Source organism: Cibotium barometz, chromosome 60 (assembly GCF_041138505.1).
Source record: "Cibotium barometz isolate CiBa-2024 chromosome 60, ASM4113850v1, whole genome shotgun sequence".
NCBI classification, from domain to species: domain Eukaryota; kingdom Viridiplantae; phylum Streptophyta; class Polypodiopsida; order Cyatheales; family Cibotiaceae; genus Cibotium; species Cibotium barometz.
Window position 1 is genome coordinate 28,020,537 of NC_141105.1, and position 18,509 is coordinate 28,039,045.

General features: G+C 41.7%; 1 protein-coding gene across 4 annotated transcripts in view; it reads right to left on the bottom strand.

Annotated features, from left to right (window-relative positions):
- Positions 1 to 8,732, bottom strand: part of LOC147605201 (protein tesmin/TSO1-like CXC 5) — a 38,794-nt gene extending 30,062 nt beyond the window's left edge. The window contains exons 1-7 of one of the 4 annotated variants that reach the window (XM_086793994.1): positions 8,566 to 8,732; positions 8,246 to 8,460; positions 7,962 to 8,042; positions 7,647 to 7,713; positions 7,309 to 7,491; positions 7,059 to 7,172; positions 6,757 to 6,934 (exon numbers count right to left, since the gene is read on the bottom strand). In XM_086793994.1, the coding sequence (XP_086650120.1) occupies positions 6,757 to 6,934; positions 7,059 to 7,172; positions 7,309 to 7,466 (450 nt within the window). In that variant the 5' untranslated portion in view covers positions 7,467 to 7,491; positions 7,647 to 7,713; positions 7,962 to 8,042; positions 8,246 to 8,460; positions 8,566 to 8,732. Of the gene's footprint in view, positions 1 to 6,756; positions 6,935 to 7,058; positions 7,173 to 7,308; positions 7,495 to 7,646; positions 7,714 to 7,961; positions 8,043 to 8,245; positions 8,461 to 8,565 lie in introns of those variants that run through there. The other 3 variants (XM_086793992.1, XM_086793991.1, XM_086793995.1) reach the window with 3 other exon arrangements.
- Between the last annotated feature and the right edge of the window lie 9,777 nt (positions 8,733 to 18,509).

Here is an 18,509-nt window from a genome sequence, read left to right on the forward strand (position 1 = left end):
TGTGAATCAGCCGCCTACAGATCAGCCTGCATTTACAGATTTTCAGCCCTTCAGGTCAGCGTTTCTGTCCAGCAGCAGCCCAGTAGCATTGCGTTTCAGTTCAGCATCAGTCCAATGCCAGAAAACTGCTCCACAGCCCTGCGTTTGCAGTTTTCCAGCAGTCCTTCCATGCGTTTTCAGTCCTACAGCAGTTTACATCAGTATTCAGCCTTCAGTACATCATCCAGTCATACACCAGCCCTCTAGTGAAGGTAACACAGCATTCATAAGCATTTACAGCATTCTAACATAGCTTAGAACAGTCCACCATCTCCTTTTCTCAGCCTCAAGTGTGCAGCCCTTCCTCATGCCCTTGGGAAGAGTGCATAGGCTCGAGATCAATTCATCGAGGTGTTTCTACAGCCGTGTACAGTTCAGCCAAGCTTCCGATCCTCCGAGATCTTGCGTTTGGCTTATCTACAATCCACAGTCATTCTCTCTAAAGAAATAAAACCGCCACTCTCTAATAGGGTCATCCGCAATCGGGTCTTGGTGCTCCACTACCTAGGAGTCTGCCCCTCTCTCTACCCCCTAGTGAGATATGAACGGGGACCGCCCGCGCAGGGTGTGGGTGGGGACACCAAAGGCGGTCTCCTGGACTAGCGCCAAGGGCAAGCTCTAGCGAGGTGGCCCATATGCCTGCAAATGAAACATTGGCCCTAAAGGCCTGAGTACTCCACTCGTTGAATGATGGGGTCGCCTCGAAGGCATGGGATAGTGACGCAGGTTCGCGGGGGGGGGGGTGCTCACAGCTCCAAAGCTAGACCAATTTCTCTCCTCCTCCTTTGTCTAAAAACCTCAGAACCCTCCGACCAACTATTCAAACTACAGTACCTAGTAAAGCTGGCATCATATTTCCAATGATTAGCACATAGAGATGCTTTACGAAGGGTGGAGAGGGTGTCATGAAGGGTTCTGGCGAGGCCACAATGCCTTGGGTAACAATCCAACATTCCATCATCCTTTTTTTTTGTAGAAGAGGCTTATTGCATAGTTGGGGGAAATCACAAATCAGGCAAAATTGAGCAAAGGGGGCCAAAATTAGCTACAGCACTCTCTCACCTTTGAAAGCCGTTTCTAACCAAGGATACACCACTAATTTTCTCCATAAGTCAACTCTTCTGGCAAAAGCTCTAGGGGCATATGCAACTGCCATTTCATAAATCTATCCATTGAACAGACATTGCATAATCATGTATCTTCCATCATCATAATTGCATGCCAACATGGGCTATAACTCGTTACGAACCATCATGCACACTCCAGAGTAATCAACAGAGCCAACATAATATATATAGTAACCTCAAAGAAAACTACACCTTCCAGAGAGAGCATGTTGATTATGTTCTTGCAAGCAAACCACATCCGGATTTGTTGTGGTAACATAATCCCATAACAATCTCCATTTATTTGGACATGAAAGCCCCTATACATTATATGTTACACAACTAAAAGGTGCATTATTCATGTCGTTTGCAAAAAGTGATTATTTGCCATATACATCTCCTTGCATATCTCCTTGCAACTGCATCAAGTATTGCATACCTCCTTTGACTGCATTCAACCAATTATTCGTTGTCTCAGATTCGCCAGAAGTCAAAGCAATATGCATTTTATCATAGTGCTTGGAAATCAAGGGTTTATTTTTCAAATGAATCACTTTTCTAGCACTAGGAGTGACAAAACCCTCTTCATCCACTACCGCTTTTCCTTTATTGTTTTGCTTATGTACCACTCATAGTTGCCAGGTATTTCATGAAACATGTTTCATAAACGTTTCATTCATTTTCGAGAAGTTTCAAAAACGTTTCATACAAAAAGGGGGGGTACAAGCCTCAAAATTTATATACAGGTTAATAATATGTTAAAAATATGTTGCCTTCCTTGCAAAACAATATTAAGCATGCATCATTTACACATTAAAACATGTTTACAAGCTAAAATTAAAGAATCTGGGTGACCAAGGTACAGTGGGCACCCAGCTGCGTCACTGACCAATTGGCATAAATAAATTGGCAACATCAAGAATCAAGATCTGGATTTCATCATCAATAATGGCAACTACTCAATAATGGCACTCAAAGTGATCACAAAAAGTTTGAATCCTGAGCTGATACAAAAAAAGTAAACTGAAGTCTGAAATACACAAAGTAAAGCATGCTGAAGCCTGAAAGATGCAATCATGCATGAGGAGCTTGATAGCCCCAAAGACTAGAGTCCTCGATATGGAGTGTGGGCACTACCAACTGGGCACTCAATCCTCAACATCCTCGATGTCCTCATCAGTACTCTCCTCGGTAGACTCAATGTCACCCTCAGAAGAGAATGATGCTAGCTCAGCTGCCGCACTCATCTCAGCTGCTGCACTAGTACTAGCACCTCTTGATAATGCTACTGTAGATGCTCGTGTGCCATGAGCAAGTGCCATCAACTCCTCATACAACATAGCATATATGTTGCGCTCCTCGTGAGGAATCTCTAGGACATCTTTCATCTTCTCAATGTCAATTTTATCAACATTGACCTGACGAGGCTCTATCGGATTGCCCGACTGCTCAATTAGGCGGAGATTGCAATGGCAATACACCAACCGCTCCAACTGAGCAGTAGACAACCTGTTCCTCCTCTTCAATCCGGTCCATGAACTCGTACAAGAGTCCAAGAGTGCTGCCCTCCATGTCAATGATGCGATAAACACTATAGAATGGTTGAAGAGCTGTCAATAAAGCCTTTGCCTCCTTCCACCAATCTTCTTGCATCACTCTGCGTGCAAAAGCAACTGCCTTCGGGTGTTCATGGTCCTCCCAACTCATCCACTCTCGACTAACCACTGTGCGCATGAGTCCTTGTCGGACTCTCACTACCCTCTCAACCACAATGAACATATATGCAAACCTGGTTTATGAGGGCTTAAAAAGCTCAAGGTCACTATTGGCACGAAACATTGCCAAGACCTTGGGCCTCTTGGTAACAAACTTCACCAAGCTACGCACAGTGTCAAAGATGTCAGCAATCCACCTAATCTTGGCAAGATCTTCAATGAGCAAATCTAGGCTATGGGATGCACATGGATTCCATACAATCTTTGGAAACTCATCCTCTAGCATCCGTCCCATAGAGACACAGTTGCTACCATTATTTGTGACCACTTGCACTATGTTTTGTGGGTCTATCTCCATGATAGCCTCGCGGAGGTGTGACCATATAAATGCTCCTGTCACCACTGTCCCAGGCATAGATGCATCAATGGCACGCAAAAACATAGTGCCCTTGCAAGAGGACATCAAAATATTGTACACATTCCTCTTGCGTATATCTGACCACCCGTCACATAACAATGTACAACCATACTTGCTCCAAGTGGCTTTTAATGGCTCCATCTCCACCTCCGCTGCTTGTTGCTCTCTTAAGAGCTCTTTAGTGTGCAAGGTCTCATAGGAGGGTCCCTCCCACTCACATCCAATGCGGCTGATTGCCCTCATAGCCTTTTTCCATCATGGTGTGCGCACAATGTGAAAAGACAAAGCACATTGGATGAAAAGCCTAGTGAGTTCCCTAGTTGCATCTTTAATTGCCTGCTTTTGCATGCTTGCTTGAATGCTTGCTCTCTTTAGAGAGGCTTTGGGTGCTGCGGGCAAAGGGGTTCGTGTTGCCGTGGGAGTGGAACTACCAGCATCCCCAAATCCTGCTTGGCTCTGTGCATCTTCCTCTGAACCCATCCGTGTTCTCTTTGATGCCTCACATGTATCCTCACTAACCCCAATATCCTCAAGCACAGGCCCACAACCGCGTCCTATTAGTTGTTGTCTTTTCCATTCTTGTAGCTCAGCTTTGATGTTTGCAGGCACAAGTTTGCATGCACCAATGCCTTCCCTTGTTAAACCTGTGAAATGGGCCTTAACATGGATTATGGACCCTCCTAAGCAAATCCCGCAAAAATTGCATTTCCACTTTTGTGTGCCTAAACCACCATATTTAGATAGGGGAGTGACATGGGCCCACATGGCATCCTTACTACGAGGCATCTTGACAAAAGCAAGGCTGGACCCTGGCATGAGAACCCCCAAATTTCAAAATCTGTGTTTTTTTTACAAAATCGAAGAAAAAAACACAAATCGGCACAACCAACCTGAGAGTTGGCGGGCACAGAACCTCAGAAGTGCAGGAGGAGCTGGTAGGAGCTGATTTGTGCAAGGCAGGAGCTCCTTCAATCAATTTCCCAGTCGCTTGTAGACGTTTTTTCGAAAAACGTGCTCTCTGGATAGAATACGTTGAAAAAACATAGGTTTCCCAGGCATCATGAAAGAAACGCGTTTCTTTCCTATGAAACGTTTACGAAACATTTCGTTTCATTCACATGGAATGAAACGCATTTCATTGCAACACTCATACCACTACGTGTGATGTCTTGGACAGCAAACACCTCCAAATGACCTTGGAAATCAGCCCATAAATAAGCCCTATGAACATTTAGACGTTGATGAAGCTGTAAGGGAAGAACAAACAGCCATACAAGAGGCTAGAACAGTCCCTAGATGGTTGATCTGTACCCTGGAAGAAAGAAAGTTTGGTGCTCCTTTTGTGAGCAAGTCAAGGGCAGTAGAAGAGGTGAATCTAGCAAGCATTGAGTGGATTACATGTTTGATTCTAAGGAACCGTCCTCTTATGAGCAAGCTCATGGCAATGAGCATTGGGAGACAGCCATGAAAGAAGAGTATAGTTCCATACAAAGAAACAATACATGGGAACTAGTTGACTTGCCTCCAAGCAAGAATGTGATTGGTATGAAGTGGGTGTATAAGATCAAACGCAAGCCAGATGGATTCATCGACAGGTACAAAGCAAGGCTAGTTGCTAAAGGCTATTCCCAAGAGAAGCAGGAATAGCCCTAAACCCTAAAACCCTAAACTAGTTGCAAGCTCCATGGCTTCCAAGTAATCCGCCAAAATCTGCGGGCCTCCTTGTCGAGCCAAACACCTCCGTGAGTGCCTCGGTCTTTGAACTTGGTGTAGAATTTTCTGAGTTTTCGATCGAAACCATGCTTCTACTTGTGAAGGAGAATCTGCTCGTGCTTGATGACTTATGCCTCGCAAACCACTTCAAGCTATTACTCATCCGAAACCTCTTGCAAAGATGGTCCAACATAAGACCATAAGACATGGAAGACATGATGCATAGTCCAACTGTCTAGTAACTTCAACTTCATGGAGACATCATTGATCTTCTTGACAATGGGAAACCGGCCAAAGCTTCGAAAAGGGAGCTTAGGACAACGCTTGCCCACTTGCTTTAACCTTTGCTTCAAGATGTGGAACAACATCCAATCCCCCTCTTTGTAGTTGACATTTCTTCTAGAGGGGGCGGCTTGCCTGGTGTAGGCTACTTGTGCTTTTGCCTAACCATCTATTGGTGGATGAAATGCATTGTAGTCCACACATAACCATGTGGTGTTATCTTTCTTCTGAATGAACTTATGTTCCAGCTTGCCCTCTGATACCTTGTCTTCTCCAAAAGAATTTGGATGATGTGTAGAACGAGACATGACGGATCCTATTTATAGAAGAAGTAGATCACTAATTTGTGTTTAATTTTCATTACTTGTCTTAATTTTCATTTTGCGTCACACTTTACTGAGCAGGCTGCTGTTGCCCATTCTAAGTGCGTGCCTCACAGTAATGGCCTCTTTAGTACTTGTATGGGTTAAGGCTCAGGACATGGGCTTTGTCTATGAAATCATAACCCAACTAGCCTAGCATGATACATGCATTGAGAAGAATTGGAGCCGGTGCATGTGACATCCCCTCCTATTTATTTTGCAACTGATCATCCCTGAAGCTCCATGTGGATCTCGGTCTGGATCTGGATTTGTATCAACTAGAATTGGTGCTACTGTATCAACAGGAGGGTCAGAATGGGGACCTTGAACTACTAACAAAACTAGATCTGGTTGAGGGCTTGCTGCTTGATTTGCCAAAATTTGGAGGGTCAAAACTCTCCACTGTACATTTGAACAAAGGAATATGGTACCTGCACAATTGTCCCCAGTAATGGAACAGGTACAATGTGATCTTTGTTTATTGTTTTGAAAACTCATCCTGTGACAAGTTCTTGTGTGAGTTTTTCTAAGGTGCTGAAGTCCCATCTTCAAATATCACCAAGGGTGTGAATACCATATCTTTTGTACATTCTGCTCTGATGATCCTTCCCACATATGATATTGCTAAAAAATTTGGGCTCGTAGCTACCTCATCCATCAGGTTGGTGAACTTGGAGGCTATGACTTGCGAAATTTCTGTTATTGGTGTTGCCACCAACTCTAACTCGGGGTTCTGAATGTCTATAAGTAGAAAGCAGCACCTCTTTCTGATCAAGCACTGGTCCAATGCACCTACAAATGTGAGCTTCTTTCTTGCCAATAAAAGCACTAGTAAGCTTTGGATAGACCATCCCTACGCTGCAAGCTCAGTCTCCACAGCAGAGATGGTGTTACTGGGGGTCTCATCTTTCAAGGTTAAGATAGTGGCTACAGAACATCCGCAATCAACATCTGGCCAAGCTGGCTCGATGCTTCCTTTAGACTCCTTGGTCTGCAGTATGCAATCAGCCTCCAAGGTGGCCTTATGATTACATCTTCAACTCAGACTTGACTAAATTCATTAGTTGGGTGTATCGTCTCAAACAAGCAATGCACAAAGATATCAAATTAAAGAAGAGTACCCTGTTTTCTCTTTGAGAACCAGGGCTGCTTGCAATTTTTGGCCTGAAAGCATTGGGGTTACGTTCTAAAGTGGCTTCCACCGCTTCTTTCCGGACAGCCTCATTCTCCACATTATTACAGCAATTTACACAGTTGCACCCATCACAATATGTCCCCGAAGCAAAGCACTCACAATACCTGCAAAGAACAAGAAGAAAACCAAGCCCACCAAGATCATACATCACAAACATGGCTCAAAACTCTGAAAACACGTACTAAAGGATGGTACAGCATACACATAGCATGATGCAGCAATGCTTACAGTTTTAGACAGCGAGAATTCTTGCAGTTACATTGTTTGCACTTTTTTGGAGTGCCTTCTTTTGACTCGAATGCAGGTCTACTCCTTGGAGCCCTCGGAGGAGACCCAGTTTTCCTGCCAAAGAATTGTGAGAACCAAATGTAAACACTCTTAGCAAGTGAGATATCTTCATTACGTCCACAATAAGCGGCACATGAAGAGGTCTTACAGCTGTGATGAATAAGGGGAGAACAAAGGGAAAAATCCTTACACAGTTACTGGACGGACTGAGGTGTCTACTGAGGAAGATGTGCCATCATACATGGATGTGAAATCTAGCTGTCGAACAGGCTTTCTTGCTGGATGATCCTCTTGTTGAACTGGTGCTGCCTGGACAGGTACCGGGTTGGTCGGTACACCCTGTCCCATATGGCCTATTGGACGAAAGATGACTCTGCTGTTTTAAAAAAAACAACACGTGCTCAATATAGAAGACCACATTGATCAATGTTTTGAGTAAATGTAGTCCAAGCCAATGACCCATGTCATCATGTCTGCAAACACATGCAAACCAAGTGGAGTATCTTGCACCATGACATGAGTTCATACCTTGCAGGTGACAATGGACGGGATAAGGATATCGTGGGGATTGTGTGCGAAACATACCCGCCTGTCCCTGTTCAAATGACAACCAACATCCTCTCTTAGTGAGACTCTTTTCCCTGCTCAGTTTTCTTCAAATCCCCACATGCATACACAGGAATGAAGGACTGCAAAAGAGAGGTTTCTCCATGATCAAGCGCATCCAATGTGAGGCCATTATTAGTTACCAATCCCTTGGTCAATATATTGAGAGAGGAATGAGATAACAAAGCCCCAAAATGGGAGTAGAGCCAACTACTACAAGAACCATCTCACCCGCACCTTACAGCAATATGACATATCCAAGAGTCGTAGCACTGTCTCAGGGGGACCCTGGATGTGTGCTTGCCTGCCGAAGCCAACCTAATATCAAAAGGCAGGGTTCATCAAGGTACAAGCAAGCACTATGAATATGTTGAGACCATGTGGATGAATTAGATCCATGGTTGATTATGGGCATCCATGGTTAGGTATGGGCATAATGCTGATTAGAAACAAGGGTCTTAAAATTGAAGGGCAAAAAGCTTATTAATTTTTTTTTTCAAAAGGAAGGTTGAGTTACTTACTGTTTTGGTTGTTGGGTGCTGCTGCTGCTGCTGCTGCTTCTTCAGGATCCATGGGGCGTGCTTGCTGGTCCCCTCCGCCTGTGGGCACTGGTGGGACCCCCGCCGTAGCCCCGTCCATAGACGCAAACAAACACAGAGAAGAGAGTGTAGTTTTGAAGATTACAGGTGTCGATCGATGATTGAGCGCTTTATTTTTGATTCAGAAAAAGTAGCTACTGCATCCACAAACACACACAGAGCATAGCACTTCAGAGCTGCCCGCTTCTGCTCATCAAACTCTTAACACAAATTGCTCAGAATTCAAAAGGCTTTTTGATTACCTCATTAAGCAGAAACCATTTGTCGGTGTCCGCAAGCAAAACCCAAATCACAAAGATTGACTGGTCCTTGCAGATTAGATGAGAGAGAGAGAGAGAGAGAGAGAGAGAAAGAGAGAGTCGGAAGCCGAAATTTTTGAGCTCTCCCTCATGCCATCACTAATCAAATTGAATTCAAAAGACCCAACCCCACATATAAAAAAGCAAGGGTAAAAAAGTCGGATTTTAAATATGCTCGTACATCCTCTTTGTTTGAATTTTCAAAAAAAAAAAAAGACTCTCCATGCTTATCTCACGCTCATTTTCATGCTTTGGGTCTTGGAGGAAATATATCATGGATAGATACATGGCCAGAGTATGAAAGGGGGACTCTACGTGAGTCCTCGATGGGCAATTGAGTAGGGGCAGAGGACTGGCAAGTAGTAAGGGTATATACGCATACATTGCATATATGATAGTTATTGAGTAGGAGGTTGTCTCATCAAGCTTATTTGTTGCCCGCGTGACCCCATTAGACATTCAAGTTTGCCCATCTAAGCTTACCAAGTCCAATGTTTTATACCACTAAAGCATGATTGAAAAAGGCATCCATGCCTCATCTTTAATAAGCTCTAACAAGATCAAGGATTGTCTTCTAACACATTGCGTAGCACAATCAAACATGGTTACTCGCATGAGAATAAACATGGCTTCTCATTCTAACAAGTCTTATAATGGCAATCTTGTTGGAGATAGTTGGCTAGCTTGACTAAAAATAAGCTACACCATGGTCTCGTCCTATACTACATATATCTCATTCTCCCTCAATGTTAATCCTATCATTAGCAAGTTTGCACATATGGTCATAAATGGTTTCTCTCCTCAAAGAAAAAGAAGAGACTCTACAAGCTTCTCATATCAAATTGATGTAAAAAAGTGTCTCGCTTCCTATTGAGTAGGGATGTACTCGCAAATGAGCCAAAAGCATGAATATATCAAAGATCAAATGACATTTAAGTCAATACAATGTGTATAAGCCCAATAAAGCTATAGAGTGCATAAAATGAAGTGTAATGTTTTGCAATGTAATGCAATATGGAACCAAAATATTTCTTCGCTATTAATGAATTAGTTGAGGGGAGGAGAACTTTAAGAGGTTTGATTTTATTAAGGTACCATTTGAGCTTTAAAATTTGAGCTAATTTTATATGGAGGGAGGCCGAAGGCTCCAGAGCCTCCGAGGAGGATTATAAATTTGAGTCGTGCAGGGTGAGGCACAGTGCTTGCCCGAGAGAGAGAGAGAGAGAGAGAGAGAGAGAGAGAGAGAGAGAGAGAGAGAGAGAGAGAGAGAGAGAGAGAGAGATGTCTACTGATGAAGGAGAGCTTGTCGGAGAGACAAACGAAGGGAAGCGGAGAGATAAAGACAGAGGGAGAGGGAGAGAGAGACTAAGGTCGATAAGACGGAGGGAGGCGGACAGACAAACGAAGAGAGAGAGAGAGAGAGAGAGAGAGAGAGAGAGAGAGAGAGAGAGAGAGAGAGAGAGAGAGAGAGAGAGAGAGAGAGAGAGAGAGAGGGGTCGATAAGGTATTCATTAATTAATCAAGCCCGATAGGACTTGATTAATTAATTAATATGTCTAGACCAAATATGGGAGTAATATGTCTAGCCCGATTAAGAATCATATGTAAGAGAATTACTCTATCTTAAGCCTTAAGGACTCTAGGTACATTTCAATGATCTAATCTCTCTTGTTGCAATTTAGATGATCGACAAGGTCATTTATCATAGTCAATTTGTCACCTAACTAGTTCCTAACTTCTTGAAATTAAAGCTTTTGGAAATCACATTATAACTTCAAATCCTTAATAGATTAGGTCGATCCAACAATCAAAGTCTCTCATAACTTTGTAGAAGACATCGTCTTCATTAGGTGAGATCATCCATAATAGGCACCTAAGAGTCGAAGGTATTAACATGTTTAGAAACTTAGAAATATGTTCTACAAAATAGGAGGGGAAATATCTACAGATTTAGGCAAGATCTTCCTAATCCCAATGGTGAAAGTGTGACTTTTCATCTTTTTCAAATTCAATTGTTGGATCGTGACTCGTGACTAAATCCTTTTGCAATGAGCCTGTATGAGAATGTGGTTAGAAAAGTTAGTAATTGATATTAAAACTAATGACTATGTTTACCATCCAATCTAACCATGTGATTAGACATGTAATATTATGAACATTAGAATAATATACATTTAAACATCATATCAAACATTGAGGCCATGGAGCATCTTTTATACATATGATAAGGATGCTTTGTAATGGGGTTAACACTCTCATTCCGAAGCAAAAGGTAGGATTTGTACCTTTGCAAAGAAATTACTAAGAATGAATAAAGTTGCATTCAAAATAGCATAACCCCTACCCAATCACATCTCCTTGAAATCCTTTAAATGCTCAATCCCAATCGAACAAGTGCTTTATCCACAATCGAACAAGTGCTTTATCCACAATCCTACAATCATAGCGTATGCTGCGCTTCAAACCATGATTTGCATATCTTTTATTGGGAGCCTCACTATGAAAGCTTACACCTAAATAGTTTGTTGTTATGCCACTAGTATGTTTTTTTTCGCATTAGAATCCCGCACAATAAAAAGCCTTTGCTCTTCACTTCTTCGAAAGAGAGGGACTCAATTCTCTATCCTTCTTCTATGATGTATCAAGAGACAAACTCACAAGGTTACCTCTAGGACTCTTATTATATAATACATGCCTAGTATTCCAAAACCTTTATCCTAGCCACCACAGGTGCAAGGCGAGTAATACAAGGAAGTCAATTCCTTAATATAGTTGCTCTTAATCTAGTCATGTAACTTTCTGTTAGCCTATCAATATTGTCAACCATATTAACCTACATCCAAAGAGTATCTATGTAACTTGTGTTAGCCTATCAATATTGTGAACCATATTAACCTACATCCACAAAGTACTGGGTGAGCTACAAATGGAAGTGGGGAAGCATAACTCTTTTCATTTGTGTGTGTCATGTTGAATATCCTAAGGCTACTTGTAAGTGGTTAAATTCACTCCGAGCTTGTAGGTGGCAATGAAAAGCTTTGAGTGGTGCAACACATGAGATTGTGTGTAGACCCTTTGGCTATATGATAATGTACTTACGCTAACAATTAGTTTGAATTTATCATTCTTTAGCGTGCGTGATAATAAATGACTCTCAAACAAGTTATGGAATCTCTCGGAGAGTTCGGTTAGTAGGGTGGACTCTGGAGGTGCTACATCTCTTCTTCTCTTTCTAGTGACAACTGTGTGCGCTCTCGCGCGCGCGTGTGAGAGGGGGGGAGAAAGAGAGAGAGAAGAGAGAGAAAGAGGCCAACTTTGAGGCAGACATCAAGTGGGGACCAGCTCCCCTCCAGGCAGGCAACCTTAAAGGGACCCTAAAGTTGCGCTATGTGGGCAACCATTCTTGCGGCTGGAAAAACAGTCCCGAAAGTTGCGTTGTGTGGTCAATCATTCTTCGGTTCTTCTGCGGGTGAAAAGAGGCAGAGTTCTAGACCATCTGTCTTGGAGCTCCTCTTCTCAAGCATTAGTGACATCAGCTTTCTCTCCTTTGCATGCCTGCTTCCATCCACCCCTTCACACACAAAGATGCACCCGTATTGAGTTCTTGCTGACAAGAATGCCACACAATGCACAAATATGAAAAAAGGTATAGGTGGCCAATCAAGGTTGGGTGCTTCAATTTTAAGCGGTCAAGCTGTACTTTTGCGACCCACTGCCATTGCACATAGAAGACAACCATATGGCAACTTTCTCCCATTTCCCCTGTGTGTGTAAAGGATTGCCTAGCCCCAATGCGCCCATCCCACACCCCTGCAGGCTGTTGAGGGAACCATCGTCGTGAGAGAGAACCTCGACCTGCACGCCGTGGGCAGCGGAGGTGTAGCTGGCCTGGACGGTTTAGCCCCAGCTGAGCTAATCCATCCCACTTCTTATGTTGTCTTCCTTTACACAGTCTGCTGCTTGAACCTGCAAGCGAAGCAAAGGGCTTCTTCTGCAGCGCAAGTGACTACAAATCATCAGCTAACGCTCTCTTGAGGTGTAGGTACTAGGTAGTAGCCTCCCCTGAGCAACATCAGCATCGTCTGTGAGTAAACAACGCTTGCAGCATCCACTGTAGTGTAGCGATCAAGGCCCCTATTTTTTAAACAAAAGCTTTATGTTGTTTTTTTTAAAAGATCTTCTGCCCAAGAAAAGAAAACCCTTCGAGTGCCTTACAATGTGCATGTGTTGCCATGTTTCCTTCATAACAAAACGATTGCATGTACATACCTCTACATCCTATCAAACTCTCGCTCTCTTTGTCAATTGTATAAATTAATACCCTTAAAATTTAAAAGTTTACCTATCCTTTTAAAACGACAACTTCTATAAGGAGTGTGAGGAAGTGTGAGTGTGACGGGCGAGTGGTGTAGTGGACAGTACCGGTGATTTAAACCACACGTGTCGGGGCGCATGCCCTCATATGTCGAGGGAGAGACGGTTTATGTGTGCTTGCATGCTTGGGATGGCAAATCCTTGGCTGCAAGGGGTGGTAGAACATGCAAGTGACTGGGGGGATTGCGAGCTCGAGGAACCGGAGGAGAGAAAGAAGAAGGCGATGAGAGGGAGAGGAAGAAGAATGTCCGAGATTGGATCAACACGAGGCTTACTACAAAAGCTTTGAATCAAGGGAAGAAGGTATGCATAAATCTAAAGCTAATAAGGAATCAAATCGGGCTTTTCTCTTTGTGTAGCGTTAACATCTTCTGCCCTCGAAAACATCCTGCTAAAGCTAAGGTGGGTAAGTGGTTACAAGAGGATATTATGCATGATAGGGTGGTCTCGCATGTGTTTTATCTAGGCAAGGGTTTCTTGAATGTCTTGTTCATTAAGGGTCAATATGTGTCAGAACTGTTTGTGAAAACTCCTCTCTTTATGGGGCATAGGCTGGTGCATGTGTCTCCCTTCGATCCCTTGTTTGATGTAAATAAAAGTCTTCAGGAGGCTTGTCCGATGTGGGTGGAAATAACTGGGCTTCCTCCTTGGCTTAAACCTGCACTTCGGGATATTGCATGCGCTTTGGGCGGCCCAGTATTACATCTTCCAAGTGATGATGCTAGAGGTCAGCAGGCTAACAGTGTGTGTGTCTCTTGGAATACTAAGGTTGAAATTCCTTAAACTATAAAGGTCGATTTCGGTGAATTAGGAAAATTGGAATTAGATCTTAAATTCGATCCTTTTCTTGGAGCATGCTTCAGGTTCGGGGGATTTGGGCACATAGCCAAAAACTGTGTAGGGATCTTAGATGACAGTGGGCAACAGCTGGAGAGTATTGACAGATTACTAAAAAGTGGGTAGAATTTCTTGGTTCTACTCTTAGTCTGAAAGAAGATTGCTCTCATAAAAGGTTTCAGGCTGAAAATAAACTGCTTGGGTTGGTAAAAACTAGTGTGGACCCTGACAAAGCCAGATGGCTGGAGAGGGAAGTGGATATTGAGGAATGTTGGGTGGCTCTTTTGAAGCTGGGGAGAGACAAAGCTCCAGGTTGGGATGGTCTGTGGAGTTCTTCATTGCCTTCTGGCCATCTTTGAAGGATATTGTTTGGGAAGTTTGTAAAAAGGCTTTTAACTCTGGCATTTTGGATGAGGATTTCAAAGAAGGGCTAGTGAAGTTGATACCTAAACAAAGATGGTCTGTGGAGTTCTTCATTGCCTTCTGGCCATCTTTGAAGGATATTGTTTGGGAAGTTTGTAAAAAGGCTTTTAACTCTGGCATTTTGGATGAGGATTTCAAAGAAGGGCTAGTGAAGTTGATACCTAAACAAACTGCCTATAAAATAGATTTGGTCATTGGAGACCCATCACCCTATTAATTGTCATTTATAAGATCCTTTCCAAGGTTATTGCCCTTAGGATCACTCCTATTTTGCAAGAGGTTATTTCTAGGAAGCAATATGGGTTTATTAAGGGCAGATCAATATATGACAACTGCAGCTATGCTAGGGAGAGATGTGGCCCTCAAAACCCTCAAAACTCAATAGAAATGTGTCATGTTGCAAATTGGATCTGGAGATGGCCTATGATAGAGTCCACTGGTGGTCTTATGCCAAATGTCTATATCTGCAACAACTCCTCAACCATTTGCAAACATTTCAGCACTCACTTCAGGCATATTTACATTCAATGTAAGCATTCTGCCCACTTTGTTGCCTTTTGTAACCAACCTTCACTTATCTTTAAAGTCTTCTACATAACAGCCACATCAGGTCTAAACCGAACCTGCAAACCGTGATCAATCATCTGGCCAACAAAAACTAGATTCTTTGTAATGTTCGGAACATGAAGTACATCTGCAAGATACTTCACCTAACCATCCTGCATAGACAATGGCACATCTCCAACATGGGCAATCGGATGAGCAGTGTCATCCCCTGTTTCAACAAAACCTAGTCTTTCAAGACTCTTCTGGGTTTGGGACTAAAATGGCTACTTGTATTTACACTCTTACCTGGGGAGGGTAATCTAATGTCTTACTGAATGGGAGAGTGGTTAGGGGGGCTTGAAATTAATAGGTATGTGAGGAAAGGTTGCCCTCTTGCCTCCCCTCTTGTTTTCTATTACTTCTCATCCTCTAATAGTGGCCTTGGAAGATGCACGTATAAAAGGTAGAATACCTGGATTGAAGCTGAGAAATAGTGAGCAATTGGTTATCCAATGCTTTGCTGATGATTCACTGTTATTTCTAAAAGTTGATATTGCTGATGATTCACTGTTATTTCTAAAAGTTGATAACAGTAATATGAGATAGGCCTTGTCTATCATACAAAAGTTTGTAGAGGCTTCTAGATCTAGGTGTAATATTCAGAAATCGAGAATCATAAGTCTTACTAAGGAAAATGATTTTGAATTGGAGAGGTGGGGTGTGAGGTAGTAAGGAAAGGGCAGATTGTCAGGCACCTGGGAGTCCCATTTGGGGTAGCGGTCACAAATAAGCAACTGGATGATTGGGCCTTAGACAGATTCATTGGGAAACTAAAGAAGTGGGATAGGATCAAGATCCCTTTTCATGACAGAATAGCAATATGTAACATTGTGCTAAATGCTTACATAATGTTCTTCTGTCCTATGCTATGCCATTGGAAAAAAATAGTGGGCCCTATTAGAGACTTTTTCTGGAGAAATGGTGAAGCTACTAGGAGAGTTCCAGCTTGGCTTGCTTGGGATAAGCTGTCTGTATCTAAGAGTGAAGGTGGAATTGTTATTTTTCATTTCCCAACTCAAAATTCAGCAAGGATTGCCCTGCTTCTCCCCAAATGTCTGCGGCAAGAAGAAACATGGATAGTGATGGTAAGAGAGTTAGTGGAGGTATCCTTGGTCCAATCAAAAGGTAATTGGAAGGGGTTGGCATGGAAGGAAAATTTGTTCTCCTATGCTCCTTTGAAAGTGATAGGTTCTTCTTTATGTAGGATGTTGAGCAACAAATGGAAGGAAGCCTTGAGTCTAATGACTTGGGATACGGCATGTAGAGCTTCAAGAAATTCGCTGCTCAGTTTGGGGCTATGGTGGTCTCACAAATTCAACCCCCCTAGGCCTTCTAGACACTTGCTCAGCAAGAAAATTAAATAATAAAGGGTTAAGAAGGTTGGCAAACTGTTGGGACTTGGCATCTATGGGGTGGAAAGAGCTTGATCAACTGGACATAGAATTTGACCTACAAGGGAAAGGGATTTAAAGAGACAGGTGCTGGTTCTCTACTGCATTTGATGAGTCTTACTGGATAAAAGACTGGGCTTGGTTCAATGGGGCTAAATTGTTAAAAGGAAAAACTAGGGATTTGTATACAGAACTATGAAAGGGGAAAATTAATGTGGAATATTGTAACAGAATTTAGAGGGTGAGCTGGAGACTTGGCTATTGGAAGAGGAGATGGAAAGACTTGTGTGAGTGCCATATCCCTGTCAAATTTCAGGTTTTCGTATGGAGAGTATGTATGTGGGCTTTGCCCATTGGGATTAAGGTAATATAGAAAAACTTCAGTAGTGGGTGTTTCCCCAGATGTAGAACTGCCTTAGAGGATGGAAAACATGCATTTTGGGACTGTCCGACTAGATTCTGGGAAAACAGATATCTAATGATGGGGCTATAGATGTACTGTTTAGTATTATCAGAGCTTGCTGTTTGTGAGAAATTTGGGTTACTAGGAATTGTATTGTGTTTCATAATGGATCCTCTCTTGTGACAAAATTGATGCATAAGAGTGTGTATATGTGTTGGTCTCTAGTCTGTGTGAATAAGCTCGATAAAGGTGGGATGGGTCAACTAATTCAAAGGCTGTAGAATGGCATCACTTGATTTCTTTATCTTTTTGGGGGACTATCATGCATACTAGGGAAACCTAACATATGATTGATATGATAAAGGTCTAGATTTGAAGCCTAAACAGGTTAAATTTGGTCCTAAAACTAGAAGATAGTATCTCAAGGAGAAGCAAGTGGACTACACATTTGTGGCATTCATAGAGAACCCTGTTGGGACAAGGCCTACATTCAGAATCTAGTCAAAAAAGGGGGAAGTATTGGAGAATCAAACCCCTAGAGGATGCACTACTAAACCATGATGGAAGCCTACATTCAGTTGGGTTACCAAATCTCTTGGAAACAGTCTAGTTTTGTGATGGAGGAAGATAGATGGAATTTGTTATGTAAACTTTTGAATGTAGGCAAGTAAAGGTTTACAACTAGGGGGTGTGCTCAGTTAGAATCTCTTGTTTAAATGGGTCTGGATACAAAAACTAATATATATACTTACTATTAGTCCCAAAAAAAAAGGTTACCACCCTTCCTTGTGTCGACCCTCCAACCCCACAAAAAAAAATGTAGGTGCCCAGTTTGTGAAAAATTCTCATACTCTAGCGTTTGTTTTTTTGGTTGGCCGAGGCAGCCCTAGATCCCACTAGGCTATATCGATTAGGTGTCTTTAGGTCCTTACCTTTAGTAAGACTAAGGTCTATAAAATTGTGTATACATATATGTAAGTTGAAGACTATATATAAATTATTTTGAAGACTATATATAATTATTATAATGGTATATTTTTTTATTATACTATATTATAATAATATACATAAGATAAATATTTCTACTTTATAACAGTGATAACTTAATTAAAATTATGTTATAAAGTTTTAATATAAAAATTATACTTTCTAATAATATTATTATTATTTGATATACTTTAATATATAATGTTGTTATGATATATTTACATTAATATCAAATAGCAATTGATATGTTCTTACATATCACATTATCAAAATATAATCTAAGATATTTTATTATAGGCCTTAGCTAAAATTTCTTATATTATATTATTATAGTATAATATGTAAGAACATAATGAAACTTATTTGATATTGCCATAAATATAGTGTAACAATTCTCTATATTGAAATATATCAAATAATAAATATACATATATAATGATGTAATAATATTTTTAATATTTTTAAAATATATAAATTTACATATTTAATGGAAGCCTTAAACTTGGTCCAAGAATGTCGGGTAAAGTTTGAAGTAAGCTGAAAGCAAGCAAGGGCCACCCTAATGTATCGTTGCATGGACCAAGCAGGTAAAGTTTGAAGCTATAAGTTGAAAGCAAGCAAGGACCACCCTAAGGTACTCTTGCATAGACCAAGTGGGTAAAGTTTGACGTTATAAACAGAAAGCAAGCAAGAGCCACCCTAAGGTATTGTCGTATAGACCCAAGTGCAGAGACTTCCTACCTTAATATTTAGAGGAAGATTTAAATTATTAATCCAAATTACCTCAATAAATTAGAAATGATCTCGATGACCCATTGCACTTTTCTAGTTGTGGTGTCTCCTCTGAAGTGTCCTCAGTTAATGAC